Source organism: Orycteropus afer, unplaced genomic scaffold (genome assembly GCF_000298275.1).
Source record: "Orycteropus afer afer isolate SDZICR_OR568_19922 unplaced genomic scaffold, OryAfe1.0 scaffold00011, whole genome shotgun sequence".
Classification (NCBI taxonomy): Eukaryota; Metazoa; Chordata; class Mammalia; order Tubulidentata; family Orycteropodidae; genus Orycteropus; species Orycteropus afer.
The window spans coordinates 18,289,198-18,306,225 of record NW_006921598.1 but is presented as its reverse complement, the minus strand read 5'-3'; the positions used below and the strand labels follow the sequence as shown (position 1 = coordinate 18,306,225).

Sequence of the window (17,028 nt, the reverse complement as noted above, 5' to 3'; positions counted from 1 at the left end):
ATATTGGCATACAAAATAAAGTGAGACCAGGTCTAGTTACAGATTTCTTAATTTTAATAAAGGCCTATGACTTGAAATCTGCTGTATTTTTGCCTGACTTACACATAACACCCAAAATAGGAGAAGTCCTCGAGATGAAGCAGAAGACTACAGACTAGGATAAAAATGAAGTCAAGGAGATGAATTATAAAGCTGTTGTAAACTTGTTACAGATTATAAGAGTCTAGACAAGGATGATTATAAAATGGAAAAATTTCTACATTTTGTTGAAATGGATAACTACCTTAGACAAAGACTAAATGCAAATCCCCTAGGTTAAGTTATTTGAAAGGTCCGAAAGTTGGTGCAAGATTAGATGCCTCTTAGGGCACTAAAACATAGCATGGAACAAAGACTTAAGTGGTGTTCCAAACATAGCATGGAACAATGACTTAAGTGGTGTTCCAAAATCATCCTGGTGTTCTGTGGATCCGCTAAAATGTTTGAACATTTCCAAGGAAATGTAAAGTATTATAAATCAATTATACTTAATCACTAAGTAAGAAGCAGCAGCTAGAAGCTTCATATGTCTTTGAAAATACTATGTCATAACAACAGTGACTATTAGGACTAATGTGCCATAAACTTCACGAAATCAAAATTAAGCAACCAGAGCTTAAGTATACAGCAACTTATCTATGTAACATTTTGTAATCTGTCAAGTACTTTCATTTATATTATCTCATATGAGTCTTACATAAGGCTCATGAAATAAACCTGTGTAAAATGTTATTCTCATTTCATATTTAAATGAAACTGAGATCAGAAATGTTTATAGTGTTAGTCTGGAACTCAAATCTTTTTCTTAAGACTATAATTCCAGGATTCTTTCCACTAATGATTTTTCAATGGATAATCTCATTAATTATAAATTTGCCCAATTTGAAATCTGTTAAAATTTCATCTAGAAAAGAAGCAAAACTGTTAGATTAAAAGAGCTAAGAAAAAACAAATGTCTAAGCTTTCAGAAAATAAATACAGCATTATTAAGGTTTAGGTATTAGCAACATAAAGATAGTCCCAATACAAAATCTATATCAAACCTAGTCTTCTAGAAATGAAAGATAAAAAGGCTAGCTAAAGTGTTCTTTGAAAGATTTTTGTTCAAACCGAAGAACATTAATACTGTTGAATTGTGACTTAAAGAGAACTAAATTACTTTGCTCACACACTTGCCTTCTTTAGGATTTTTGTACTAACTTAATTACAAAGATATCTATGTAAGATTAGAGCTGCTATAATCATATAATGATTTTGTCTCATGAATAGTTTTTCTTACTAGTTAGAAACATAAGATTCATATTTTCTGTCCAGAGATTACATAAGGAGGGTAAGAAGTGAAAGAAAACACATGAAAGTGAACAAGAACACGTAATTAACAGTAAACAAATGAAAATTGCACAAACCCCTTTTCCACATTTTAACATCCATAAATGACATTGTCATTCTTGGATTACCCTTAGCCTTTAGTGGGGAGGAGGAATCACATTTTCTACAATTGAAGCAATGTAGGATTTATAGAATTTCCTGAGATGAAAACCCTGCTACCATAAGTCCCCAAAGGACCATAAGGATTCCTGTCTTCCTGTTTTAACTCTATTTCCTCTGCTTATACTGTCTCTTCTCCTCTTTTCTTTTCAGTCTAATGTTGTTTGGTTTTTTTTTTTTTTAAAAAAAAAAAGTGACAATGCAATGGATCAATATTTAGGTAATCTCCTTTTTCTAATATTATTCATATGGGCATATATATAACAATCAAATATCTGGAACTGAATAAGAAAAGTGTTGAAGAAGTCCTTTTTCCTGAAGTCTTTCCTTACAGCTCTAGCTTATGGTCATTGCTCCTTCTCTGAATCACTCATCTGGCACTTAATCTTACATTCTTTGTGACCTCCTTGATACTGTTATCTTGAACTGTAATTTCATTCCTTTCATTTATCTTCCATGTGCGCATATAATGGCTTACCAACTAGATTTCAAACACATTGAAGGTTGGGGCTGTGCAGTGCACTGTATACACACCCAACAGAGGCCAGCAGAATGGTGTGCCTATGTCACATGCTCTGTAATTTGGTGAACTATTTTTATTTTTTTACTTTATGTTAAGTTTTATTGTTTCCTTTAAAAAAATCTCATTTATTTACTTTCTATGATGAAATAAAAAACTGAAACTCAAATTGCATGCTTGCTTTCTTATAATCACTATCAAGTGATAGCACATAGTCATTTAATTAAATATTTATTCCCACTACCTAACACCCAATCAATGGGCATGATACTATCATTTACTCTTTTCATTCAAACTTCCAAAGCGGTATAAGTACAATTTTGCACCATTAAGAACCTTGATGTTATAGCACACTCTAGTGACCAACTAAGAAACCACAGATACATAATTACATGAGTTACATGACAAAATTATTTATTAAAAAAAAGAAGAAAATTTCTATGTATATTGCCAATATTGAAAACTCAATACTACAAAAGTAATCGTAATTTTAACTTAATAAATGACTATATTAGAAACACATGCTACTTGAGATACAGCTACAATTTAAATTTATTTATATCTTTGCTCATTTATCAACTGCTCATTGAGCACCTATTTGTGCTAGGAACTATTCTAAGCATCAGTGATACAATGATGAACAAAGAAAGATCTCTTCCTTGATCTCATAAAACAAGCAGTTGAGAATACAGATATTGAAATATTTATAACAGACAACTATGTGAAAAATGTAATAAAGGAAAAATATATGAAAAGATATAACAGAAAACTGACCCAGTAAGGGAAGTTAGAGTTCTCCAAAGAATATGACTGAATAGATACTGAAAGACAAGACAGAGTCAACTAGCCAAAGGGTAAGAAGTGGAAAGAAAGCAAAATACATTTCAGAAAGTTAAAGAAGACCAAGATAACTAGAATACGGAGACTACATAGCAAGATAGAGCTTAAAGGGGTGGCAGAAGTCAGACTATTTAGGCCATGAAGACCATATTAAAAATTCTAGCTTTACCCTAAGAGTTGTAACAGTTGCATTTTATAAAGAACACACTAACCAAATATGAGAAAAGGATGAATCTTTAGGCAGACCAGTCAGGAGGCTACTCAGTTGGCCTATGTGAAAGATGACAGTAGTCTGGATAAGAGTGAAGACAGTGGAAATAAAGTTTGTTGTTGTTTTTTAGCATATGGATTTGAGAAATATTTGAGAGACAAAACTGCACACCTGATGACAGACTGCATATTAATAAAAAGGAAGTGTCAAAGATGACTCTTAAAAGCAGACTTACAAATGCCATTTACTGAGGAAGAAAAATCAGAAACAATGAACTGTTTTATTTTTTGTCTCTAAAGATTTTATGAGAAAAGCATGAGGAAAATATTAAATTTGGTGGGGGACATCAACTTTGAGATGTTTTTGACCATCCAAACAGGATAGGGATAGCAAAAAGGCAGCTGAATAATAAAATCTGAAGCTCAGATGAGAGAGATGGGCAGGAAATATAAATTGAGTCTTTAGTGCACATGAATACACTGAATATATACTCATAAAATGGACAGTATAGAAAGAATACAAACTAAAATGACAAGAGGACCTAGAATTGAATTTGAATATTTAATGGCCAAGAGAAAAATAAACTTACAAAGAAAAGGAATGAGCAAAAGATTATGAGGTAATGTAGTACACTGTTGTTAGAGAGGTCAAGGAAAGACAGGTTAAAAAAACTAGCAGTGACAAATGTTGCTAAGCCAAGTATGATGAGTTGCATAAAAAATCCATGCGTGGAGTTCTGGTAAGATGGCAGACTAGGCAGACAAACTACACAGACCCACTTCAACAAAGAAAAGGGGAACCAATTCACACAGATACAGAAGATAATCCTGGAGCCCTTGAGCTTTGAAAGGAAGCACACAGAAATGGACTAAACTCCAATGAATAGAAGAACCTGCATGAAAACACAGAAAAAGGAGACACACAGAGTTGTGGTTTGTCAGCAATCCTGACAGCATGGACAGCTTGAATATTTCCAAGTGGTGTTAGGACCTAAAAATTAACCTAAAAATAAGCCCTGCTAGACAGAAGCTGCACAGAGGACGGCACTGGTGGCTGGTGAATAAAAGGGAAAGCAGTGAAGAGACAGACGGGCTAAGTTGTGGACTTTTGGCTGTCCAGAGGGTGCACCCATTTTGACTTTTTATAAGTGGTTCAACCATTTTGGATATTTAAAGTGACAGCGTTCTTTCAGATTCCAAAGACCTTAGAATAGGTTGCATTTGCTGGGGACCACAAGGACATTCCAGACAGAAATGACTGGAAAGGTGCAATATTCCCCATGTTACTCTTATACCTACACCCTCTTGGTGAATGGAAGTGCAGCCATTCCTCACTCCCACCCACCTTCTGGGCTGGCAAGAATTCCATCCCAGTCTATGTGCTCAGACAGAGACGGGTGCCCCGCCTTGCCCAGATTTTTTTTTCCTTTTTGTTCAGTTTGTTTGTTTCTGTCTCTTTTAAAATTATTATTATTATTTTCTTTTTTTCATGCTTTTTAATATTCTTTATTCTTCCCTTCCCAAGTTTTAGTTTTCAGCTTTGTCTCTCTTCCCAGTTCCTGGTACCCAATTTTTTCTTTCTTGTGCTTAACTACATTCCTTGTTTTTCATTTTGCATTTTTCCCATTTTTTTTCTTCCTTATTCTCATACTCTACCACTTTTCTCTACTGCTCCCTCCCCAGATACTGCAGGTACTTTTTTTTCCTTTTATTTATTTATTTATTTATTTATTTATTTTTTTGGTGACTGCTCCTGTGTGTTAATGCGGTGTGTTTTTTGTCCACTTGGTGTTACTTTTTTGATAGTGTTTTGATTGTTGTTTTTGTCTAACTGAGTGGGAAGACAGGAACAGTGCCCATACAATGCAACCACATCTGCACCTCATGCAACTCCCACTTCCTGAGTGAGAAGTACCATTTCCTTCTTAACTAACTGGCCAGTGATAAATGGCCACCAAGAAGAGCCTGAGTCATCCTTAACTTCTCTTCACAAACAGTTAACAGAAATCTAAACACAATAATATCACAATGTTCCAGAGACAACACACCACCACAGTCCACACAAAGAAGCAAGATAAAGTGGTAGAAACAAAGGAGCAGGAGACAGACCCAGAACAAATCCCCGAAGAAGCAGCAGCATTGGAACTCCCTGACAAGGAATTCAAAAAAATTATACTTAGGTATCTTCAAAGGATGGAGAGACAGATCAAAGAAAACACTGACAAAATTAAGAAAAACACAGACAAAATCGTAGAACAATTTCGGTAGAAAATATAAGAACAAAATGGTAAAATAAATGAAAAATTAGAAATGATAAAAAATCTATAGATAGAAATACAGAAAATAAATACTAAATTGTCAGAAATAGGCAATACATTGAAAGGGCAAAAGAACAGAATCAACTTAATGGAAGACAGAACTAATGAGACTGAAGACAAATATCTGAATACATCTTTGGAAAGGGATCAATCAGAGAAAAGCTCAAAACAAAATGAAGAAAGCCTAAGGTTCATGTGAAATACCATCAAAAGGAATAACCTACATGTATTTGGAATTCCAGAACAGGAATAGAAAAATAAAATCACTGAGAAAATTGTCCAAGATTTGTTGGAACAGAACTTCCCTGATATGATGAAAGATGAAAATATATCCATTCAGGAAGTCCAACGAACTCCAAACAGGATGGACCCCAAAAGAAAATCACCAAAAACCTCATCGTCAAACTCATCAAAACCAAAAACAAAGATAGAATCCTGAAAGCAGCACAAGAAAAATAAAAACCAATAAAAATAAGCTCAGATTTCTCAGCAGAAACTATGCAAACATGAAGGCAATGAGTTGGTACATATAAAACCCTGAAAGAGAAAAATTTCCAACCAATAATTATATATCCAGCAAAACTGTCCTTCAAATACGATGGTGAGTAAGGAGATTTCCAGATAAGCAGAAATTAAGGGAATTTGTTAAAACCAAATCTACCTTACAAAAGATACTAAAGGCAGTCCTTTGAACAGAGAACCAACTGTAGCAAACAATAACTGACCATTAATACACAAGATGACATAACTCAGAAACCAACACAGCTATGGAAGTATCCAAAGTAAAATAAGCTTGCAGGATTTTAAGAAGGGAAGAGATATCAACTGGCAAATAAGGACAACTACAAATCAAAAAGAGGGAAAAAACTGTGTAGTTACAGAACTTCTAAATGGCAAGGAATCAAGAGAGTTGCAACACAGAATGGACTGTTCTAACTCGGGGAGAAAATTATAAATCACAGTGTAACCTTGAAGGAAAATGATAAGCCTCTACATCACAATTAAAAAGAGGACAAGCACTAATATTTAGCAAATACTAAAACAACAGCAAAAAAGGAAATGATAACATGATTCATAATCATAATGAGCTCAGCACAGAAAATTTTACGGAAGAAACCAGGAACACCATGAAAAAACACAACAAAATAACAGCAACCAATTCATATTTGTCAATAATTATACTGAATGTAAATGGATTAAATGCACCACTAAAGAAATGGACAGTTACAGACTGGATAAGAAAACATAACCCATCAATATGCTGTCGACCAGAGACACACCTTAGAGACAGAGACAAAAATAGACTAAAAACATCATTGAATAAGAAGATATATCCATAATAAATATATATGGACTCCATGAAAAGAGCTTAAAATACATTAATCAGACATTAACAGAATTGAAAAGGCAAATAGATGACTCCACAGTCATAGTAGGAGACTTTAATACACCACTTTCAATGAAAGCTAGAACAACTGGAAAGACATTCAACAAAGACACAGAAAAGCTAAAATACAATCTACCAACTTGACCTTACAGAAAAAGTTAAACAATACAATCTACCAACTTGACCTTATAGACATCTACAGAGCACTTCACCCAACAACAGCACAAGATACATTCTTTTCCAGTGCACATGGAACATTCTCCAGGATAGACCCTATGTTAGGCCATAAAGAAAGCCTTAATAAATTTAAAAACATTGAAATACCACTGCAAAGCATCTTCTCAGATCACAATGTTATCAAATTAGAAATCAACAACAGGAAGATCAATGGAAAAAGAGTAAACACATGGAAACTGAACAACACCATCCTTAAGAAAGACTGGGTAAAAGAAATAAAAAATGAAATTCAAAACTTCCTTGAATTAAATGAGAATGAAAACACAACATAAGCAAATCTTTTGGACACAGTAAAAACAGTGAACAGAGGCCAATTTATAGCAATAAATGCACACATCAAAAAAGAAGAGTGAGCCACAATTAACACTTTAAACAAACATCTCCAAAAATTAGAAAAAGAATAGAAACCAGTGCCTACAGTCACCAGAATAAAGGAAATAATAAAGATTCGAGCAGAAATCAGTGAAACAGAAAACAGAAAGACTACAGGAAAAATCAACAAGACTAGAAGTTGGGTTTTAAAAAAGATTAATAAAATTGACAAACCATTGGCAAATTTAACAAAGTAAAGGAGAGAGAGAATACAAGTAACAAAAATAAGAAATAAAATGAATGACATCACAAAACAACCAACTGAAATAAAAAGGGTATCAGGATACTATGAAGACCTGTATTCTAACAAATTTGAAAATCTGGAAGAAATGGACAGATTTCTAGAAACACACTACTTTCCTAAACTAACATACAATGAGGTAGAAAAGTTGTACAGACCCATAACAAAAGAAGAAATTGAACAGGTCATCAAATAATTATCAACAAAAAAAGTCTTGGCCCAGATGGTTACACTAGAGAATTCTACCAAACATTCAGAGAAGAACTGACACCAATCCTACTCAAACTATTCCAAAACATACAAAGGATGTACTCCTCCCTAATTCATTTTATGAAGCAAGCATAACCTTGATACCAAAACCAGGAAAAGACATCACTCAAAAAGGAAAACTACAGACCAATATCCCTCATATAGATGCGAAAGTCTTCAACAAAATCCTAGCCAACAGACTCCAGCAACATATCAAAAAAATAATTAATTATGACCAAATGGGGTTTATATCAGGTATGCAACATTTCAACATTACAAAAACAATCAATGTATTCCACCACATAAATAAAACAAAGGAAAAGAACCACATGATCATATGAATCAATGCAGAAAAGCATTTAATAAAATCCAACACCCACTCCTGAGCAAAACTCTCAGCAAAATAAGAAAAGAAGGGAAACTCTTCAGCATAATAAAGGCATATATGCAAAACAAACAACAAAAAAACTCAACTCACTGCCATCAAGTCTGATCCGACTCACACCGAGCCCCCTTGGGTTTCCAAGGTGGTATTACTTCCACAGCCAACATTATTCTCAACAGAGAGAGACTGAAACCATTCCCCTTGTGAACAGGAACCAGACAAGGATGCCCTCTATCACCACTTCTATTCAACACTGTATTGGAAGACCTAGCCAGGGCAATAAGGCAAGAAAGGGAAATCAAAGACATCAAAATTGGTAAGGAAGAAGTCAAACTATTCCTATTTGCTGATGATATGATCCTATACCTAGAAAACCCAAGAGACTCAGTCAAAAAATCTCAGTCAAAAAACTAATTGAGAGATTTAACATAGTACAGGATACAAGATCAATATCCAAAAATCAGTTAGATTCCTCTTGCAAAGAGATTGCTAAAAAAGAAATAAGGAAATCAGTACCATTCACAATAGCTACCAAAAAAAAAAACCAATTTGGGAGTAAGTCTTACCAGGAACACAAAAGACCTGTACAAAGAAAACTATAAAAGACTACTTCAAGAAATCATAAGAGATCTACATAAATGGAAGAACATACCGTGCTCATGGATAGGAGATTGAACATTGTGAAAATGTGAATACTACCCAAAGCATTCTATACATTCAATGCAATCCCAGTCCAGATTTCATCAACATTCTTTAGGGATATGGAAAAACCAATCATTAACTTTAGATGAACAGGATAAAGACCTCAGATATGCAAAGCATTATTGAAAAAGAACAAAGTAGGAGGTCTCACACTGCTGGATCTCAAAACCTACTATACAGCCACAGTAGTCAAAACTGCCTGGTATTGGTGCAATGAAAGACATATAGACCAATGGAACAGAATTGAGAACCCAGAGACAGACCCATTGATCTATGGTCAGCTGATCTTTGACAAAGGGCTGAAATCCATTCAATAAGGAAGAGACTGTCTGTTTAACAAATGGTGCTGGCAAAATGGATATCCATTTGAAGAAAAATAAAACAAGATCCATACCTCACAACCACACACAAAAACTAACTCCAGATGGATCAAAGACTTAAATGTGAAAACTAAAACTATACAGTTCCTCAAGGAAAAACCAGGGGCAAATTTAGGGGCCCAAATATATGGCATCAATAGTCTATCAATCATAACCCAAAACCTACAAACAGGAGAAGACAAACCAGATGAATGGGACCTTCTAAAAATTAAATTTTTATGTGCTTCCAAAGACTTCTCCAAAAAAGTCAAAAAAGAACCTACAGATTGGGGAAAAAATAATTCAGCAAGAAAATATCAGACAAGGGACTTATCTCCAGAATTCATAGAAAACTCCAACACCTCAACAACAAAAAGACAAATAATCCAATTAAAAAGAAGACATAAACAGACATTTCACCAAAGAGGATATTCAGGAGGCCAACAAACATGAAGAAATGTTCATGATCATTAGACATTAAACCACTCCTGTTGAGTCGGATCTGACTCATAGTGACCCCTCCTTGGGTTTCCAAGGTGGTATCACTATAGAAGTAGGTTGCCCAATCTTTCTTCCAAGGAGTTGCTGGTGGGTTTGAACCACCAGCCTTCCAGTTAGCAGACAAATGCCTATGGCACTACACCACTAGGGCTCCTATGTTTTATATAAAAACTCACTGCCATTGAGTCAGGTCCTGACTTATAGTGACCCCCTCCTTGGGTTTCTGAGGTGGTATCAGTACAGAAGTAGATCATCCAATCTTCCTTCTCAGGAGTGGCTGGTGGGTTTGAACCATCAGCCTTACTTAGCAGTCAAATGCCTTAGGCACTACCACCAGAGCTCCCTGTGTTTTATATAGACATTTAAAAAATGAAATATCTTTTTAAAATATAATGGACTTTAAAAGCCAGTATCAAAAATGGCCAGAGAAAGAACTAGAAAACAATCCAAAGGTCTATCACTACACATATGGATAAACTCCATACAATGGGGTACTATTTAGCAATAAAAGGGAATAAACTATCAGTACATATAATGATATAGATGGGTCTCTTAATAATTACACTGAGTAAAAGAAGATAAACTAAGGAAAAAAGACTATATACTGTAAGATTTCATTTATATAAAACTCCAAAATATACAACCTTATTTATCCTAACAGAACAGATTAGTGTGGAGTGTTTGGGGAAGGGAGGAAAGAAGAGACACAAAAGGACGTGAGGAAACTTTTGAGATTGATGTATACATTCGCTCTCTTGAATGTAGTGATGGTTTCATTGGTGTATACATATGAAAAAACTTCAAATTATATACTTTAAATATATATAATTTATTGTGTATCAATTGTACCTCAGTAACTAATTCAAAAATAAAATGCCTAAAGAATGACAAGTAAGTTTTGAATGTAAAAGAATGCATAAATATCTGCCTCATAAATTATTAAAAATTATTTTCAGACATTAAATATCCACAGAATATTTTAAGGTAGAAAATGGTTTTTATTTTATTACCTTATGACTTTTGGACTTTGGGAACTTTCGATTCCTTTAAAACATTTTTTTTTTATGTGATCTTCTGAACTAAGGCCGAAGACAGATCTTTTTTCTTCTAATAAGAGATCCCAAAATGACTTGGATGATGCTGAATGTAGAGACGAAGCCCTGCAAAATAAAGCAAAGACCATGTTGAGACATCTTTTTCTTTTTATTATGGTCAATGTTGAAAATCACAAGGGAACAATGGAAAGAATGAATACCAAAAATTCTATGAGGGTATGTAATTATGGTTTTTAATGTGATACTGGATTCTTGCTATCAACTGTGAAATAATCAAAACTATGTTGTTAAAAAAGGCAACCAATGCAGACTGACACTGAACATGATACGTTTGCTGAAATTACTATGCAACGATACTAAATTAACTATGTTCACTCCAAACAGTAAAGATAAATATGCTCAGAATGGACTGAAGAATACAGAAGATTTGTAGAACGGGGGAGGGGGAATGGCACCTATAAAAAGAGTAGAAATTCATGAACTTTCAAAACCACCTTTAAAAAACAAACTTCAGTGGATGGACTTAACAACAGACTGGAGAAGAAGCAGTGAATTTGAAGGCAGATCAATAGAAATGATTGAATCTAAAGAACAGAAGGAAAAAAAGATTGAAAAAAATTAGATGGCCCTGGTGACCTATGAGATAATATCAAAAAGTCTACCGTATGTATACCAGAGTGCCAGGAAGAGAGAGAGATGGCCAAAAAAAAAAGAAAGAAAGGAAAAGAAACAATGACTAAAAATGTCCCAAATTTGAGGGCATACATAATTCTAAAGTCTCAAGGATTTTTGGAAACCCCAAACAAGATAAATACAAAGAAAACCACAGCCAAGTACAACATAGGCAAATTGCTAAAAGCCAAAAATAAAAATTCCTATATTCAACAAAAATATCCTTGAAAAATGAAGGTTAAATAGACATTTTCAGATACTCTCAAATAATAGCAGAACTGAAACACAAATCTACTAAAGCAAATTCTTCAAACTAAAAGGAAATAATGTTGCTGTTGTTAAGTGCCGTCGAGTCGGACCTGACTCATAGTGACCCCTCCTTGGGTTTCCGAGGCAGTATCACTACGGAAGTAGATTGCCCCATCTTCCTTCCGAGGAGTGGCTGGTGTGTTTGAACCGCCAGCCTTCTGGTTAGCAGTCAAGTGCCTTAGCCACTATACTACCAGAGCTCCCAAAAGGAAATAATATAAGACGGAAATGTGAATCTTCAATAAGAAAAGAAAGGGCATGGAAAATAGAAAATATATGGATAGATGTAAAAAAGTACTCCAGTCTAATTTCTGTAAAATATATATTAACTATTTAAAACAAAAATGATAGTATATATGTAAAATAATGTATATAGATGCAATATGTGTGCCAACTGTAACAAAAAGTATTTAAAAAAACCCAAAACCATTACCATTGAGTTGATTCCCTATAGTCATACCCTACAGGGCAGAGTAGAACTGCCCTATAGGGTTTCAATGTTGTATCTATATGTAAGCAGACTGACACATTTTCTCCCACTGAGCAGCTTGTGGGTTCAAACCCCTAATCATCTGCTTAGCAGCCAAGTGCTTATTTAACCACTGCATCACCAGGACTCTCAACGTAAAGTATGTTGTTGTTGTTGTTGTTGTTACATGCCATCAAGTCAGACCTGACTCATAGTGACCCCTCCTTGGGTTTCCAAGGCAGTATCACTACGGAAGTAGATTGTCCCATCTTCCTTCTGAGGAGTGGCTGGTGGGTTTGAACCGCCAGCCTTCTGTTTAGCAGTCAAGTGCCTTAGGCACTATGCTACCAGAGCTCCCAATGTAAAGTATAAAGATGGTAAATGAAACTGGTTTTAAGGGATTTTGTATCTTACATGAAGAAGTATAACATTATTCGGGCCAAGTAGACTGAAAAATTAATGTATAGTATATTCCCAGAGAATATACTTTGAAATAATACAAAAATATATAGCTGAACATACCAAAAGAGAAATTAAAATAGAATTCTAAAAACATTCAAAACCACCTCCACCAAACAAAGAAATAGGGGACTAAAAAACAATTGGGAAATACAAATAGTAAAACATTTGACTGCTAACCAGAAGGCTGGTGGTTCAAACCTACCACCCAATCCTCAGAAGGAAGATGGGTAATCTATTTCCATAGAGATACCACCTAGGAAACCCAAGGAGGGGGTGGCTATGAGTTAGAATTCACTCAGCAGCAGAGAGTTTGATTTGGTTTTTAAAGCCAACCATATCAATATTTGTATTAAATATCAACAGACTAGGCCCTCTAATCAAAAGACAAAGACTGTCAAAATGGATTTAGGAAAAAAAAAAAAGCACAACCCAATCATGTACTTACTAACAGACACAAACATTAAATGAGAAATAGATAGGTTAAAAGTAAATGCAGGACAAAGATAAACCATAAAATTTTAAGTATAGGATGGCTCAAGCATCAGTATGAAGACAAGATAAACTTTGTGATAAAGTGTAGTAATAGAGATGAATAGAAGCATTTTATAATTATAGAGAGTCAATTTAGGAGTTCTGATAAAATGGTGGAATAGGCAGACAAGCCACACAGACCCTCTGTGACAAAGCAGTGAGAAACCAATTGAAAGGAATACAGAAATCGATCCTGGAACCCTAGACTTTGAAAGGAAGGATAAAGAAGTGGATTAAAAACCAACTAGTTGAAGAACCTGAATGAAACTGGAGTAAGGAGACAAACGGAGCTATGGACTGCTGGCTGTCCTGAGGGAACAGCCATTTTGAAGATTTCCGAATAGCAACCTAAGAAACAGCTCTGTTCACCAAGGCTGCATGGGTGAGGACTGCATTCTGCCTGAAGATCAAACAGTAGAACACTAAAGAAGTAGAAAGGCGGACCTATGAACTATCAGCAGCTGTCCTGAGGGAGCAACTATTTTGGATGTTTACAAAGAGGCTGACGCAGACATTTCAAGCACATGCGGGTGGCATTCTTGCTGGAACTGTGACCTGGGATTATGCACTGCCTACCAAGGGCAGCACAGGCAACCACACTGGAGACAGAAGATTGGAGAGGTATGATATTCCCCTTGTTTCGCTTGTGCCCCATTCCCTCTTGGTGAACAGGGGAGTGGCCATCTCCACTCCCCTCAACCCATCATATTCTTCACCTGTGGGGACTCCATCACGGTCTGTGCCCTTGTATTACACCCCACAGTTTTATTTTTGTTTATTTCTTTTTATCTTTCTCCTTTCTTTCCCTCCCCCTTCTCCCACTCCTCATTCCCATGCCTGGTTCTTGGGTCTTTTTTTTTTTTTCTCTTCCTTTTTCCTGATTCCCTTCTGTTTTTCTTTCTTTGGGTTCTTCTCATCCCTTGGTTTACCTTTTGCAGTTTTCCCTAATCTTTTCCTTGTGCTCTTTTCTCTCATTCTGCCCTCCCCAGACATTGTGGCTTCCTCCACACATATACACACACACACACACACACACACTTTTTCTCATTATCTTTCTTTCATCCTTTTTACATATATTTTTAAATTTTCCTTCCTATTTATTGCATTTCTCTTCTTTCTCTCGCATTTATTCCTGTTTGTGTATGTGGTCTGATTTTTTCTCTTGTTTTTGTTTTTTCTTTTCTTTTTTTTTTTGTCTGACTGGGAGATACCAACCATTCCCACACAATCCAACTATACTTGGACCTCCTGTAGCCTCACTCACCGAATGAGGGATACCATATGCTTTTGCACCAACTGACCAATGATAAACGGCAGCCAATACCAGCCCAACTCACCCTCCCTGCTCTTCACGAACAGCTAACAGAGATCTGTACACACACTCTCTTTCTCTGTCACATCCACCCTGAGACAGGTGGTGAGAGCCTAAGTGCAAACAACTAGAGAGAATAGAGGAGCACAGTACCCTGATCACACAGATATATCACAACAAAATAAAGAAAAAAAAAATACTGCACAAATCACACCAACATAACACCACAAATTTAACCTAAATGCAACACCACTACAATGTCTTGGGGACAACAGACCATAACAGCCCACACAAAAAAGCAAGATAAAGTAATAGAAACAAGGGACCAGGACACAAACCCAGAAAATATCCCTGATGAAGCAGCATTGGAACTCCCTAATAAGAAATTCAAAAGAATTATATTTAGGTACCTTCAACGGACTAAGAGATAGATCAAGGAAAACACTGATAAAATCAAGGAAAACACTGACAAAATTAAGGAAAACACAGACAAAACTTGAGACAATTTAAGACAACAATACAAGAAAAAATCTGACAAAAGTAAAAAAAAAAAAAAAAGAGAGAGAAAGAATACAAAAACAATGAACAGAAACCCAGAAGACTGATGCTAAGATTTCAGAAATAGGTAACACATTGAATGGACAAAGGGGCAGAATCAAATCAATGGAAGACAGACTTAATTAGAATGAAGATAAATACCTAAATGCTACTTTGTTAAGGCATCAAACAAACAAAAAAATCAAAACATAATGAAGAAAGCCTAAGATTTATGTGGGATACAATCAAGAAGAATAACCTATGTGTAATTGGAATTCTCTGGTAGCATAGTGGCTAAATCACTTGACTGCTAACCAGAAGGCTGGCGGTTCAAACCCACCAGCCACTCCTCGGAAGGAAGGTTGGGCAATCCTACTTCCGTAGTGATACTGCCTCGGAAACCCAAGGAGGGGTCGCTATGAGTCGGGGCCGACTCGATGGCACATAACAACAACAACAACAACAACAATTGGAATTCTAGAACACGAAGAGGCAGATAAAACCACAGAGAATATTGTCAAAGATTTGTTGGAAGAGAATTTCCCTAATATGATGAAAGACAAGAATATATCCATTCAAGAAGTTCAATGAACCCCAAACAGGATAGACCCCAAAAGAAAATCTCAAAGACATATCATCACCAAACTCACCAAAACCAAAGACAAAGAAAGAATCCTGAAAGCAGCATGGAAAAACAAAAAGTTAACTACAAAGGGCAACAAGTAAGACTCAATTCTGATTGCTTGGCAAAAACCAGGCAGGTAGGAAGGCAATGGGATGATATATACATAAAACCGTGGAAGAAAAACATCTTTAACCAAAATTATATACCCATCAAAACTGTCTATCAAATATGAAAGTGAAATTAGGAGATTTCCAGATAAGCAGAAATTAAGGGAATTTGTGAAAAAAAAACCAACCCTACAAGAGATCCTAAAGGGAATCCTTCAGTCAGAGAACCGACAACAGCAAACAACAACTGATGATTAACACACATGACCACATAACCCAGAAACAGACCCAGTTATAGAAGTATCCAAAGTAAAATAAGCTTACAAGACTGCAAACAGGGAACCTGAGACATCAATTGGTAAATGAGGACAACTGCAAACCAAAAAGAGGGAATACAGTTCTGTATACATACAGAACTAAATGACGAGGAAGTCAAGACAATTGCAAGATAGAGCAGACTGTTTTAAATATGGGAAGAAAATTATAAATTACAGGGTAACCTCAAAGAAAAATTATAAACCTTCACATCAAAATAAAAAAGAGGACAAGCACAAACACTTAGCAAATAGTAAAACAACAGCAATGAAGGAGATGATAACACAATTTGTAAACAAAATGAGCTCAGCACAGAAAATTATATGGAACAAAGAAATCAGCAACACCACAAAAAAACACATAAGAAAATGACATCAATAAATTCATACTTGTCTATAATTACACTGAATATAAATGAATTAAATGCACCACTCAAAAGACAGAGGGGGCAGACTGAATAAGAAAACATGACTCATCAATATGCTGTCTACAGGACACTCACCTCAGACACAAAGACAAAAAACAGCTAAAAATCAAAGGTTGGAAAAAGATGCATCAAGCAAATGGCAAGCAAAAGAAGGCAGGAGTGGCAATATTAGTTTCTGATAAAATGCACATTAAGACAAAAACCATGATAAGAGACAAGAAAGGACATTATATAATAATTCAAAGATCAGTTGAACAAAAGGACATAGCCAGGCGGGGCAAGATGGCGGACTAGGCAGAAGGATTGCACAGACCCTCTTCAACAAAGAAAAGGGAAACCAATTAACACAGACACAGAAG

At 35.4% G+C, this 17,028-nt stretch overlaps 1 protein-coding gene across 1 annotated transcript in view; it reads right to left on the bottom strand.

The window, feature by feature from the left end:
* IBTK (inhibitor of Bruton tyrosine kinase) overlaps positions 1-17,028 on the bottom strand; it is a 171,931-nt gene that overhangs the window by 10,093 nt on the left and 144,810 nt on the right. The window contains exon 25 of the mRNA XM_042782244.1: positions 10,859-11,008. Within this exon, the coding sequence (XP_042638178.1) occupies positions 10,859-11,008 (150 nt within the window). The remainder of the gene's footprint in view (positions 1-10,858; positions 11,009-17,028) is intronic.